The sequence below is a fragment of the Mastigoproctus giganteus genome, chromosome 13 (genome assembly GCF_048544385.1).
Source record: "Mastigoproctus giganteus isolate SK-2022 chromosome 13, ASM4854438v1, whole genome shotgun sequence".
Taxonomy (NCBI): Eukaryota; Metazoa; Arthropoda; class Arachnida; order Uropygi; family Thelyphonidae; genus Mastigoproctus; species Mastigoproctus giganteus.
The window spans coordinates 53,744,623-53,758,103 of NC_143587.1; the positions used below are offsets into that span (position 1 = coordinate 53,744,623).

Genomic DNA, 13,481 nt, shown 5'->3' on the forward strand with positions numbered 1-13,481 from the left:
GGAACAAAGGGGTGCTCTTACGAAGAAAGGCTTAAGTTTTGCAAATTACAGTGTCTGGAGACTAGGCACCAGCGAGGTGATCTGATAGAGGTGTATAAAGCCTTGAATGGTTTAAGCATGCTCAATGCTGATGGGATTCTTCCTCTAGCTCAGAAAAATCACCTGAGAGGGCATAAATTCAAATTGAGGAAAGACGGATGTAGGATAGACGTGCGGAAATTTGCCTTTAGCCAGCGGGTGGTTGGTTGGTGGAACAGACTTCCATCCCTTGTGGTGGAGGTTGATAGCCTAAATAAGTTTAAGGCTCAGCTGGACAGGTATTTTGAACGAACAGAGGGGTGAAGTGGAAGTGGTTTTTTTTTTTTGGCTGATGCTGCATAAGCTTGCTTTCTTGCATCAAATGCCTCTACTAATGCTAATGCTAATGCCTGAAGTTGAAATTCCTTCAGTAAATTCAGTAGAATCTGTACTAACGCTCAGCGTATGCTTCATATTATTAATAATACTGTTTAGAAATTGTTTCTATGAATTAATGTTATTTTGTTATTGTCCGTTAATGTTACTGAAAATAATTACATTTTTTCAATAGCATCTGAGGCTTCTAACAACTTTTTTTCCTTTTTGAGGATCTTTCAAAAATTCCAACGAATTGTACGATGAATCAATTTGTCTGCATATACCATTGTCGTATCTCTGTTGCTATGACGCAGAAAGAATCAATAGCTCAAACATTACATCATACATCAGGGCTAAATTTAGAACAAACTGTTTGGATGAAATTCGTTTATATAATCCGTTGAACACGGATTGTTCAGTTTTGTTTTGGTTATCTTTACTCGCATTTTCAAAATGATGGCATAAAGATGCAAAATTTTGCCAAACTGCTGATACGTTCCTAAAGGAGCTGGCCAGCCACCTTACATACCCAGATATAAGGAATGCAGAACTGGAATTTGGGAAGAACAATGTGTACAGAAGATAGATAGGTTAGGAAGGGAGGAGGTGTTATGCTGTTAATTAAAAAAAACAAAATCAAAAGTGCATCCAGTTGATATAGAAGAACAGTGCACTGCTGAGTCAGTTTGGTGTGACATAAGTACTGAGAAAGCAAAAATAAGACTAGGAGTGTGTTATAGGTCTAATGACTCGAATGAGTACAATGAACAATTGTACAGAGAAACAGAGTGGGCTAGTAAATCAGAATGTCTTATAATGGGGGATTTTAACTTCCCAGATATTGACTGGAACTTGTGGGTTGGTCACTCACACACCAGTAAGACTTTTGTGGATTTATTGGATGATTGTTTTCTGCAGCAGCACGTTCGAGAGGCAACCAAAGGGGGTAATACTCTTGATCTGGTTATCAGCAGTGATCATTCGTGTATTAAGAATTTGCAGATAAAGGAACCACTAGGTGGCAGTGATCACAGTGTGCTGATGTGGGATTTACTTAAAAGATATAATTACCATCAGGGGTTAAGGAAAGGGTTTTTTCTTCCGTAAAGGTGACTATAGTGGTCTCAGGCAGTTTTTAAATTTTGTACAGTTGGACCAACTGATGATGTTACCAACGGCAAATTCTAAGTGGGAAGCATTCAAGGAATTAATAGTGAAGCTACTAAAGGTTTCATACCTATTAAGAAATATTGTTCAGGGTTTAGTCCTAAATGGTTGTCAAATGAACTAATGAGACTCGTGGCAGAGAAGAAAAATGTATGGGATGCATATAAATTATCAGTCGACACAGAAGCCTATGATACATATAAGCTTTTCTGTAATCAAGTCACAAAAGAGGTTAGGCAGGCGAAGGCAGATTACGAGAAATCTTTGGCAAAGGATGCTAAGAAAAACAGTAAGGATTTCTTTACTTATATAAATTCTAAAAGGAAGGGGATGAATCTGATTGGTCCACTAGACCAATATTGATGGTTCGGCTGTTGATGGTTCGGCTGTTGATCCTGCTCAGATAGCAAACTGAATGAGTATTTTGCATCTACATTCACACATGAGGAGTTAAGGTTTGAAAATGCCACAAGGTTATCAAATTGTAACAGGGTGCTTAATGATTTTGTAATAACAGAACAAAGTGGGGGAGAAATTGTTAAAGTAAAACATAAGAAAGGCTTCTGGGGTGGATGGGATCTATTAGAAATCTATTAATTTTAAAGATCACTATTAATATATATTTTTAGTAGCAATGGGGAAAATATATATTTCTCCCTCCCCTTTGAGTATGCCATTGCTTCATAATATTAGGTGTATAAATTTAATGATTTTCTATTATGACATTTAGAAAAAAGTACCGGAACATCGTTCCGGCCCAACTACATCACTGGCTGGCAGACATCTTCTGAGTCAGCAAAAGCTCATTTTTGTGCTCAGGCTGCTTTTGATAAGAAGCATGACCACCAGGCCCTTCTATGGAAATATGTATTTTATGCTAAAACATGATCTGATGCAACGAGCACTGTAAAAACTTGTTTCAAGGAAAATAAAGGCCAACAACTCACCTGACCAATCTAGTGTCTGGACCTGAAACTGAATCCAAATAAAAATTTTGAAATGAACTCAAATGCCAGATTGTGGCCTGGGCAATATGACTGTCTACAGCTTTCCTGGTGACTGTACTGGAGGAATGAACAAATTCCTACTGTCTGCAAGGAACTAATCACAACGATTAATACTATCATTCAGTTGTTCACTAAAACATTAAAATGTGGTGGCCAAATACTTTTGGTAGGGTAGTATAAAGTAATCAAAATGATTACCGCAACTTACAAACACTGAAATTAAAGGGCAAATCTTTATTAAAAGAAATTTATCATAAGTATGCAATATACATACCCACTAAAGCATACAAAAGGTATAGAAAATTGTTTCTTCAACAACTGATGCACTGAAGAACATTTTAAAATTAATTTTCAAATGACCAGAAGTATGATAAACTGACTGCATTTAGGTCCTTGAGGTTGTCAGAGACATTCTCTCAGATATGCCAGACAAGCTGTACTTGCTACCTGGGAGTCTAAAATGCTGATGGAACTGATATTCGGGTGACACTCAAGTCAAGTGGACCCAATTTCAGCGAAGTCCAAACATTCTGTGGCAGCCAAATCCTCTGCGTGCACCGTCACAATGGTGGTACTGTTAGTACTCCTGGGTATAACCTCCATGCACAAGCGCATGGTGGGTGACCACCCAGTTATGAATCAATGTAAGCAGGGGTCGAGGTGTAGCGCCCACACCACAGGGAGGAATGCCACCCCCTCTGTTACCAGGCAGTACTACGTGGTTCTTTGTTATTTGGTTTTTAAGAGCATTAGCAACTAAGGCCATATTGCTCCGGGATATGCGGTGGTCATTCCCTGACCTTTCCGCATCCTCCATATTTGGTGGTGATGGGTTCGAACTCCGGTCTAATCAAGAAGCGTGTGCTACGCACTGCTGCTCCTTCCCACCTGGCTACGGAGGCGCCTACTAGGTGGTAGATGACTCTCATCAACCAGTGCAATACCACCACTTTGCTTATTGGAAGCTTGAAGTGGTGGAACTCATGTTTAGTCTCTAGAGCTAAGTTCCGGTCAACCCTTCCCCATCTCTTCCATCATGCAGTATGATTGATGACTTTTGAGGTTATGATGAACATCGTGGCGAGATCCAATCTTCCTTACATTTCGAGCGTACAGCTCTAAAATGGCGTTTGCACACCAGCCGCTGGTTAGTACACGGGACCGAACCTATTGGTAACTCTCTGGGAGGCTTCCGGATCAGTTAGTGTATAATCTTGCTACCTCTACTCTGCCAGATAGTGACTGGAGGGAGTCCGAGTAGTATGCAGGGGGTATTGTCGAGGCCACATTATGCCAAGGATCTGGATATATTCTTACCATGCGTATGCCATATCCAAAAGTTAGCATTAGCATTAGTAGAGGCATTTGATGCAAGAAAGCAAGCTTATGCAGCATCAGCCAAAAAAAAAAAAAAAACCCACTTCACCCCTCTGTTCGTTCAAAATATCTGTCCAGCTGAGCCTTAAACTTATTTAGGCTATCAACCTCCACTACAAGGGATGGAAGTCTGTTCCACCAACCAACCACCCACTGGCTAAAGGCAAATTTCCGCACGTCTATCCTACATGTCTTTCCTCAATTTGAATTTATGCCCTCTCAGGTGATTATTCTGAGCGAGAGGAAGAATCCCATCATCAAATTTCATTACTTCATACAGCATGTCCCACCCACCTTTTCTTACCATTGAATACACCATGAATTGCCAAATAGAGTAAGCTTATCTGCAAAAAGATCTAAACCTCCCAAACACTTCCTAATTCATTTCACCAATATACGTAGTTTATCCTAATCTCAACGATGTCCATTTCCACTTACAGTCTGCCAAACCCCATGTACTTTGTCTGACAGCATCTCTGTTATTGGTTGATTCAACTACTGCTCATCTCAGTTGCCCAAATTATTCGCTGTATGATTCCTTTCGCCTCAAAGGTGGTACTTGTGCATATGTCCATTCCGATATTTCCTGAGAGACTTGGTAATTTGGAATATCCTCTTTTCAATCTTCTCTGGCTTAAAATCTCTCTACCTCATGTCAAATTCATCTGTTGTCTCTACCATTCTCAAAATTCCACTAATCAATTGGAGCTCTTTGACTTCCTCTCTTTGCAACTTGACTTTCTCCAGTCCAACTTTCCTAACAGTGAGGTAATTTTCCTTTGTGATTTTAATGTTCACAACTCCAGCTGGCTTCCGTTTTCTAGTCACACCGACACAGCTCGTCGAGATGCCGAGGCATTTACAATTACTAATGACCTTGCACAGATTGTTCATTTACCTACAAGAATACCGGACAGTCCTAATCATACAACCAATATGCTTGATCTTTTTCTCACAAACAACCCTTCTAAGTACATGGTCGATGTGAGAGGTCCTTTAGGCACTTCAGATCACAACTTGGTGATTGTCTCTTCTCCAATGGAGTATTTATCTCATGGCTATTCCCAACCTCCTATTGTTTGGCATTACAATAATGCAAAATGGGATGACCTGTGAGATTTCTTTTCTTCTTTTCCTTGGTCAGATTACTGTTTCAAAACTTGTGATGTCAACGTTTGCTCAGATCGTGTCAGTGAAATTATTCTTGCAGGAATGGAATCCTTTATCCCACACTCAACTTTAAATCTTGTCCTTTATCTAAACCTTGGTTTTCCAATAAATGTGTTAAGGCTGTTCAAGAGAAGAATGTTGCATACCATAATTGGCTTGTTTCTAATTCTTCAGTTTCATTTTCTGCCTACACAAAAGCTCGCAACAATTGTAAAACAGTTATTAATCAGTCCAAACTAGAGTTTGAACAGGCTAAGAGTAGAAAACTTACTCCTTACCTTAACGGTAGCCGAGCATTCTGGTCTCTTGCCAAAGCTATTGGCCCTAACTTTTGCCCATCTCTGCTCTCACCTCTGTCCAAACCAGATGGTTCTGTTGTTACTTCAGCCAAGGATAAAGCTGACCTGCTAGCATCCCATTTTCCTTCCAACTCATGTATTAATGATCTTGGTAAAACACCTCCCAACCATACCCAATGCGCTCCATTCAAAAATCTCCCGTGGTCTTCCGTCAAAAGGATTTTGACAAATCTTGATGCTAAGAAAGCTCCAGGTCCTGATGGTATTTCTCCAATTGTTTTCAAAACCTGTGCTGCGGTTCTTCGTCGCCTTTTTTTCACTTTCTTATTCCAAAGGTGTTTTTCGTTCTGCTTGGAAATTTGCTGATATCCAGCCAGTTCCTAAAATGGGTGACAAATCTCTCCCATCCAATTATCATCCCATTTCAATTACTTCTACTCTTTCTAAAGTAATGGAGAAATCAATTAACCGCCAACTCTTAAACTAATTAGAAACCTTCCGTCTGATCAACGATCACCAGTATGGATTCCGTCAGTGTTGATCCACTGGTGATATTCTGGCTTATGTTACCCATTTATGGACTAATTCAATGGAAAAGTTCGGTGAAACACAAGCAGTGGCTCTTGACATCTCAAAGGCTTTCGATCGTGTTTGGCATAAAGGTCTTCGAAACAAGCTTCCATCTTATGGTTTTCCAACTGTTTTTGTAATTGGTTATCCAGTTTTCTCTCCGTTCACTCACTGAGTGTGATGGTAGATGGCTCTCTGTCTTCTAACTTCTCCACTAATGCTGGTGTCCCCCCAATGTTCAGTTCTTTTCCTCTTGTATATTAATGACCTTCTTCCTTTGACTGGAAATCCTATCCATAGTTTTGCCAATGATAGCACATTGCATTCTACTTTCCATTTTAAGAAACCTTGTCCTGCTCAAGCTTCAACTTCTCGAAAATCTGTTACCAATTCCTTAAATGCCGATCTCCAGGTAATTCTCAAGTGTGGCAAAGACAATTTAGTTGATTTCAATCCTTCTAAAACTCAGTCTTGTCTTATATCTCGCAAAAAGGATTTTTCTGCTCCTATGCTTATCTTTGGTGACACTTCGATTTCTAGGCAAAATGATATATCTCTTTTGGGGATTACCCTGACTTCTAATCTCTCTTGGCACAAGCACATTACGAATATTGCTTCGTCTGCATCTAAAAATCTTGGTTTTCTCTTTCGCTCTCGGCGTTACTTTTCTTTCAAACAGCTGTTCACTCTGTACAAATCGCAAATCTGCCCTACCATGCAATATTGTTCGCACATCTGGGGTGGTGCACCCAAAATTTCTCTCGGGCTTCTTGATTCCGTTCAGAAGAGGGCAGTTAGGTTAATTAATGATTCATCTCTAACAGAGTCTTTCCACTCGCTGTCTCATAGACATACTGTTTCTGATGCATGCCTCTTCTACAGATATTTCCATGGGCACTGTTCTGAATTTACTTCTATAATTCGAGCTCTCTCTTTCAAAACAGTCCGAACAAGTGCCGCCACCAGCCAACATCCATTTACTGTCCAACTTCAAACTCACAGAACCAACTTTTCATCTTCCTCATTTATTCATTCAACTGCCATTTTATGGAACAACCTTCCTTCGTACGTATTTCCTGAAAATTACAGTCTACATAAGTTCAAGTCTAATGTCAACAAATATCTTCTTTCGTCTTCTCAACCTCCAACCCAAGCTCGGTACTAAGTACTATAGGTTCCAATACCTCTCGTGTTTGGGGTTTAAATAAAAAAAAAAACTCATTTTGTGACATTCCAGTCTTAAAATACCATATACCTTTGTATAACAATCATATCTCAAGTTTGAAGCAGAAAAATAGCATGTAAATTTTTATCTTTCCACATAAGTTCAAACCAGCATTCCGTTAATTTGCAATTTAAAGAGTGCAACTGTATTCTATGTTCCTTAGTACTGAATTGTTGCCTTTTATTTTTATTCTCATTTGTAGCTGCCACACATATTCAAACTGAGAAGGAAAGTCACATATACTAGAAAACAAAAATTTAAAGATGCATGACTTTGTCAGTTACAACTTGGATGACAAGTAACAACTCCAACTGAATTTAGCAGCACACACGGCTGTGATATCAATTTGGTTGAGTGTACTTGAAAGTTTAATGGTTTAGTGTTTCTCACACACAAGTGGTGTCGAGAAAGCAGTAAAGAAATGCATGCTTACTCTGGCTAAGATTAAAGATCTAACAAGGAAATAGGATAGTGCTGAGAAAAATAGCAATGAAAAGCTGATAGTCCAGGAGGGATATGTGGATTGAAATCAGTAGTATAATTGTACTATTATAATGATCTGTAGAGATCATTATGATAGTACAAAGATACTACTGATTTCAAATGCCTTAAAATCATGCTATCCTGATATTTAAACGAATCGCACAGATTGCCAGAAAACAATATTCATTTCTAAAAGAGAGACTAATTTTTCTCTCCAAGTCATGTTTTAATAACGATCAGTTATAAACAAAACATTTCTTTCAGGCTATGGTCAGATGGCTGAAAAGCAACACTGAAATTAATAAAAACACAGCATCTGTATTTGCTCATCTGGCCATAGCCTTAGAAAAAATCTCAAGCTTTAGATTAAATTTGCAAATAAGCCATACATCCAAAATGTTTGATTTTCTTTTTCAATTTTTTTTTTCGAAAAGACGTGCATGGGTATTTGAAAAATACAGTATTTTTTTATTAAAGTGAAAAGTTTTTTTAATATAGTACCTTTCTTTTATTCCAAGCAGCTTGTTTTATTAGGTAATTGACTAATGGTTAAGCACCATTTATTTCTGTTGTACTGGTATTGCATTTATATGAAACAGTGGTTAACAGCTTGTGTAATTTTAACTGCAATCACTGGTTAATGTTTTATTCTTTTTTTTAACTGAAAATTTTATGGTTACAAAATGTTCACTAAGCAATGAAATAGAATTTTCTACTCTGTAGAAAGAATACAGAAACCAGATTTAAAGGCTTACCCTCTTTCTATTTATCCTAGAAATGGTAAACTGTGTACTGTAAGATTGTATTATATTAATCTAGCTGAAGAAGGGCAATGGTATTTACATATGGTATACATAACATTTTGAAAATTTCCAGCATAATATTTTCACTACTATTTTCAGTTACTATTTGCTTGCATTTAAATATTGACAAAAATAAATATGCACTGAAATAAAACGATAAAATTTCTAAAAGATCTATTCAACAAATTAAAAAAAATACATATTTCCAAGAAATAAATTAATAATAAAACAACATGTAAATCAGCAGTGAGGGGACTTAGTTTTCTTATTTTGCAACTTCCATCTTGCTAGGCTTCCTCAAATGATGATAATTTGGTAAAATTTTGGTCAAGAAATCTAGCTGAAGTGTCTGTGGCTAAAGGGGAAAAAAAAATTAAATTATATATTATTCATGTTAACAAGTCCAACAATGAAATCAAATCTAAAAAAAAAAAAAAAAAATATTTGTGATTTAATGTTAAATAAAAAAAAAAAAAATCACCAGCTTCAAAATCACTAAATCAAACAAAAATAAAACCCACAAAGTTTCATATATTTAATTTAGCCAAGTTTAACACCTTTTTCTTGCTACTTCGTACATTACATCTTTTTCTGTTCTGGGTTGTATATCATGAATTTAAACTCTTACTTTAATTTCCTTTTTCTTTTTTTTTACTGCTTGAGGTGTCTTATTGTCTTAAATATTGTCCTAGTCTTACATTCTAGATACTCCAATTACATCCAACTTCTGGTTTGGCTTAGTTGGTTAGGTGTTTTGTACATTTTCCTTTTGTTCCTGTTGAGTCAACCATTAACCACATGCCTGCAATATGTGCTCACAGCCATATATTATATATTTATCAGCTTTTGGCCTTAACCTCATAAATTTCGTTTCATTAAATTATTAATTTAATAAAATTTTATTAAATTCTTTCTAAATTGACCATTTTTTAATTCTTTATTTTGTGGCATGTGCATTGCATTAGAAACTCTATATTGTCATCTTTCGTGCAATCTTGGTCATTGCCTCTTGTAACGTGTGTGTGTGTGTGTGTGTGTATACAGGGTGATTCATTACCAGTGCAACAAACTTGCAGGAGGTACAAAGACGAATCGGAATCACATAGTCCGAAATTCCTTCGTCATGCGGTAGAGGACGTTGAATGAGAGGTCGCGTGAACAGCGATCCCACTGGAAGTCAGCATTTGCAAACTGGTTCCCGGGGCAGTAGGATGGACGAGTATTCAAACGTTGAACTGGCCGACATGCACCTAGCGCATGGAGCTGCGGACTGTAATGGGCGCACCGCTCTTCACTTGTACCAGGAATGTTTCCTGCACAGGCATGCTCCTCATCATACCATTTTAATCGTATGATGAGAAGGTTAAATGAGACTGGTTGTTTCACGAGAGGTACCATGAATCGAGAGCGAATGACGAGGATGCCAGACAATGAGGAGAATGTCCTACGTCTTGCAGAAAGCAATCCGAGTACGAGTACTCGAGCGATAGGCCAACAATTGGGTATTTCCCAATGCACTGTATGGAAGATACTGTCAACAAATCAAACGAGTTCATACCATCTGCAACGCATCCAATCATTGGAGCCTGCGGATTATCCACTCCGGAGGACTTTTGCTACTTGGTTTCTTCAACAGAAATGGTTCGCAAATGCTGACTTCCAGCAGGATCGCTGTTCACGCGACCTCCCATTCAACGTCCTCTACCGCACGACAAAAGCATTTTGGACCCTGCAATGCTATGTGATTCCGATTCGTCTTTGTGCCCCCTACACCTCCTGCAAGTTTGTCGCACTGGTAGTGAATCACCCTGTACACACACACACACACACACACACACACACACACACACACACACACACACACACACACACACACACACACACACACACACACACACACACACACACGTGTGTATATATATATAAAATATTTTGCTTAATATTGAAGACAATTCAAGAAGACAATACCAAGATGGATTTAAAGAAACGCAAGGGATAAAGTAAGGTTCGTATATAAATATATATATACAAAAAAAAAAAAAAAAAAAAAATTAAAATATATCCATAAAACTTATTGTTGTCTACCCACAATCTAGGTGATTTCAACTGGGGCCAACCACCCAGACAAAGCAAAAAACAACAAGGTCATTTCTGTAATGATTAATATTTGCTAAGATATATAAATTTAGAGATTAAGTAATTTGAATCTAAACTAATTAAAAGTAATTAAAAATTTTTAGAATCAAAAGAAAGATAATATAAAATATTAATGCAAGCACACATTGAACGTCGTTGACCCGACAGAGAACATAATTTAATAATTAAAATAAGAATAAATGTAAAGTATAAGGCATATCTTCTGTATCCAGGACATAATGTAGTAACAACAATAGTGTCATAAAAGAAATAACAATCCCTCTAGTGAGTTAATATACATGTGGTGACCCCAATGTGATGGATATGGTAGAAATAAATAAATAATTAAAATTAAGTTAACACAAAGAGAAACATGTGGATAGTAAGATGAATAAAACTAATAGAGTAGGCATAATAGAACTTCAACTCCGTGAAGGCGAAAATATAATAGTACAAATAAGAAGTAGATTCTCCTACATCCTCGGATTACCCTAATAATTTCGAAGAAATAAGAACAAAGAGTGTAGGACAGCTTAAAGACAATGCAAGATATAAGTTGTAGCTCGGGTAAGCCCGGGATCGCAAACCCGTTCCTATAGTAGGGCCCCGAGTTGAATTTGCATGTCACCTTAGTGTGAACTTAAGTATATACAACAGTGTTATTATAAAAAAAGATAAAATAACATAAAATAAGATAAAATAAATGATACACTATAATTTGCAGGCCAGTGGGTACAAGTTAACTTGTACCCATCAGCCATTAAATAGTGAGCACACCTCACAAACTCATTGGTTTGTTGTTTATGTTGATTTTTCTGGCACGTCAATGACTTAAGATCATTTTCTTCCACTATATGTTATGTCTGCAGGATGCATGTTTATGGACTGATTTGTATGTTGTGCAGGCTGAAAAATGGATATGGTAGAAATAATTTATTTCTACCATATCCATCATATAGGGGTCACCACATGTATATTAACTCACTAGAGGGATTGTTATTTCTTTCATGGCGACTATTGTTGTTACTACATTATATCCTGGATACTGTAGATATGCCTTATACTTACATTTATTCTTATTTTAATTATTAAATTACTTTCTCTGTTGGGTCAAAGATGTTCAATATGTGCTTGCATTAATACTTTATATTATCTTTCTTTTGATTCTAAAAATTAACTACCTTTAATTGGTTTAGATTCAAATTACTTAATCTCTAAATTTAATATATCTTAGCAGATATTGATCATTACAGAAACAGAGAACTCCTTGTTTTTTGCCTTCAGTCTGGGTGGTTGGTCCCAGACTCATTGACTCATAACATAAAGCAGCTAGCATGCTGACATTACATTACAAAGAGTGGTTGTGTTGCTCTTCATTTTCACTGTTTTGTCTTTTTTCAAATTTATCGGCTTATTAAGGGGGATAAATTTGAAGGATTTCAAGAACCAGCAGAGATCGTACAAAATGAAACAGAAGCAGTTGTTAATATTGCTAACCAACTGCAGCTTGAGGTTTCTACAATTGATATCACTGATCTGTTTCAAGAACACAGTGGAGAGCACACAAATTGCCTTCTTGAAAAGGCAAAATGTGAAGAAGCTGAGGAAGAAGATTTTAACAGCTGAAACTCCTGTTCGTTCCTTCATTCTCAAGGGGCTTGGAGTTACACATAGAAAAAGCAATTGAGATTTGAGTCACATTCAAATTTCAAGCGCACTGGCAAAAAGTTGCTAGAGATTTAAAAAATGCTTATGCATGCTTTTATGAAACTTATAAAGAGAAGACTGTCTTGGAAAAAAACGACTCTTGAAGCATTTCTGAAGGAAACAATGACTCCTTATGCTTCCAACAAACCAACGAGTGCTGAGCCAGCAATGAGTGTTGAACTAGCAATGAGTGTGCATTTTAGAAGATGATGATGAAGAATAAACATTTTTTAACATTTGTATGATATAAATAATTTCTTTATTATTATAATTTGCTTCATTTTAAAGGCTATGTTTTCATTTCTTTGGATAAATAAATCATTGTTTATGTATAAGCTTTCATTTTGTTGACCTTTATTTAACATTACTATGTAAAATTTAATTTTTGTGAATGTAACCCCTGTTTTGAACATTATATCTATGGGAAATAAATTCCCACTTTATGAGTTTTCGCTTTACGAGTGCATGCTAGGAGCAAATTAACTTGTAAAGTCGGGAACTACCTGTACTATATAAATATTGTATATATTAAATGCAGTAATAACCAAGCATTCAAAAAAATAATGGCTGTACTTTCAAAGAATAGTTAAAATTCACAATTAATATAAAGGATGATATACAAATTAAAATAAATTACCATGATGTGCACTCTAACATTTCAAAACAACAGAATCTGAGCATGCTGGTGAGAGCCTCTAAAGATGATTAAGTGATTGATAATCACACAAAGCAGATTGTAGAAAGCAGAATTTTAATTTTGTTTTCATGGAGGTATTTTGCACATAACTTCACAGCAGCATATATTAACATTTCCACAAAATAACTCCATGTGTGCAGGGTGTATACTGTTTGTTGCAATTCTTGCAATGAGCAGTATAATTTGTACAGTTTGAAAACTTCCTTAACAGAATATCATTTATATTAGAATTCTGATGAAATCTACAATCGGTGTATATGAAACATATCTCAAAGTTGGGTAACTCAAGGGATATCTGTAATATACATATGTGTATATAGCACAAAAATACCATGCAACAATGTAAGAAAATCATATTTTTTTATACAGATAAAATATTTCCTGTATTAAATATTATGACCTGAGCTTGAAGGGAGCAAAAAAATCTGCTGTGGGATTATGCAA

The 13,481-nt window shown here is 36.6% G+C and overlaps 1 protein-coding gene across 2 annotated transcripts in view; it reads right to left on the minus strand.

Moving 5' to 3' along the window:
* Window positions 1-8,571: 8,571 nt before the first annotated feature.
* DCTN6-p27 (dynactin subunit 6) overlaps window positions 8,572-13,481 on the minus strand; it is a 41,518-nt gene continuing 36,608 nt past the window's right edge. For both annotated transcript variants that reach the window (XM_090388167.1, XM_090388168.1), the window contains exon 7: window positions 8,572-8,852. In XM_090388167.1, coding sequence (XP_090244293.1) covers window positions 8,763-8,852 — 90 coding nt within the window. In that variant the 3' untranslated portion in view covers window positions 8,572-8,762. The remainder of the gene's footprint in view (window positions 8,853-13,481) is intronic.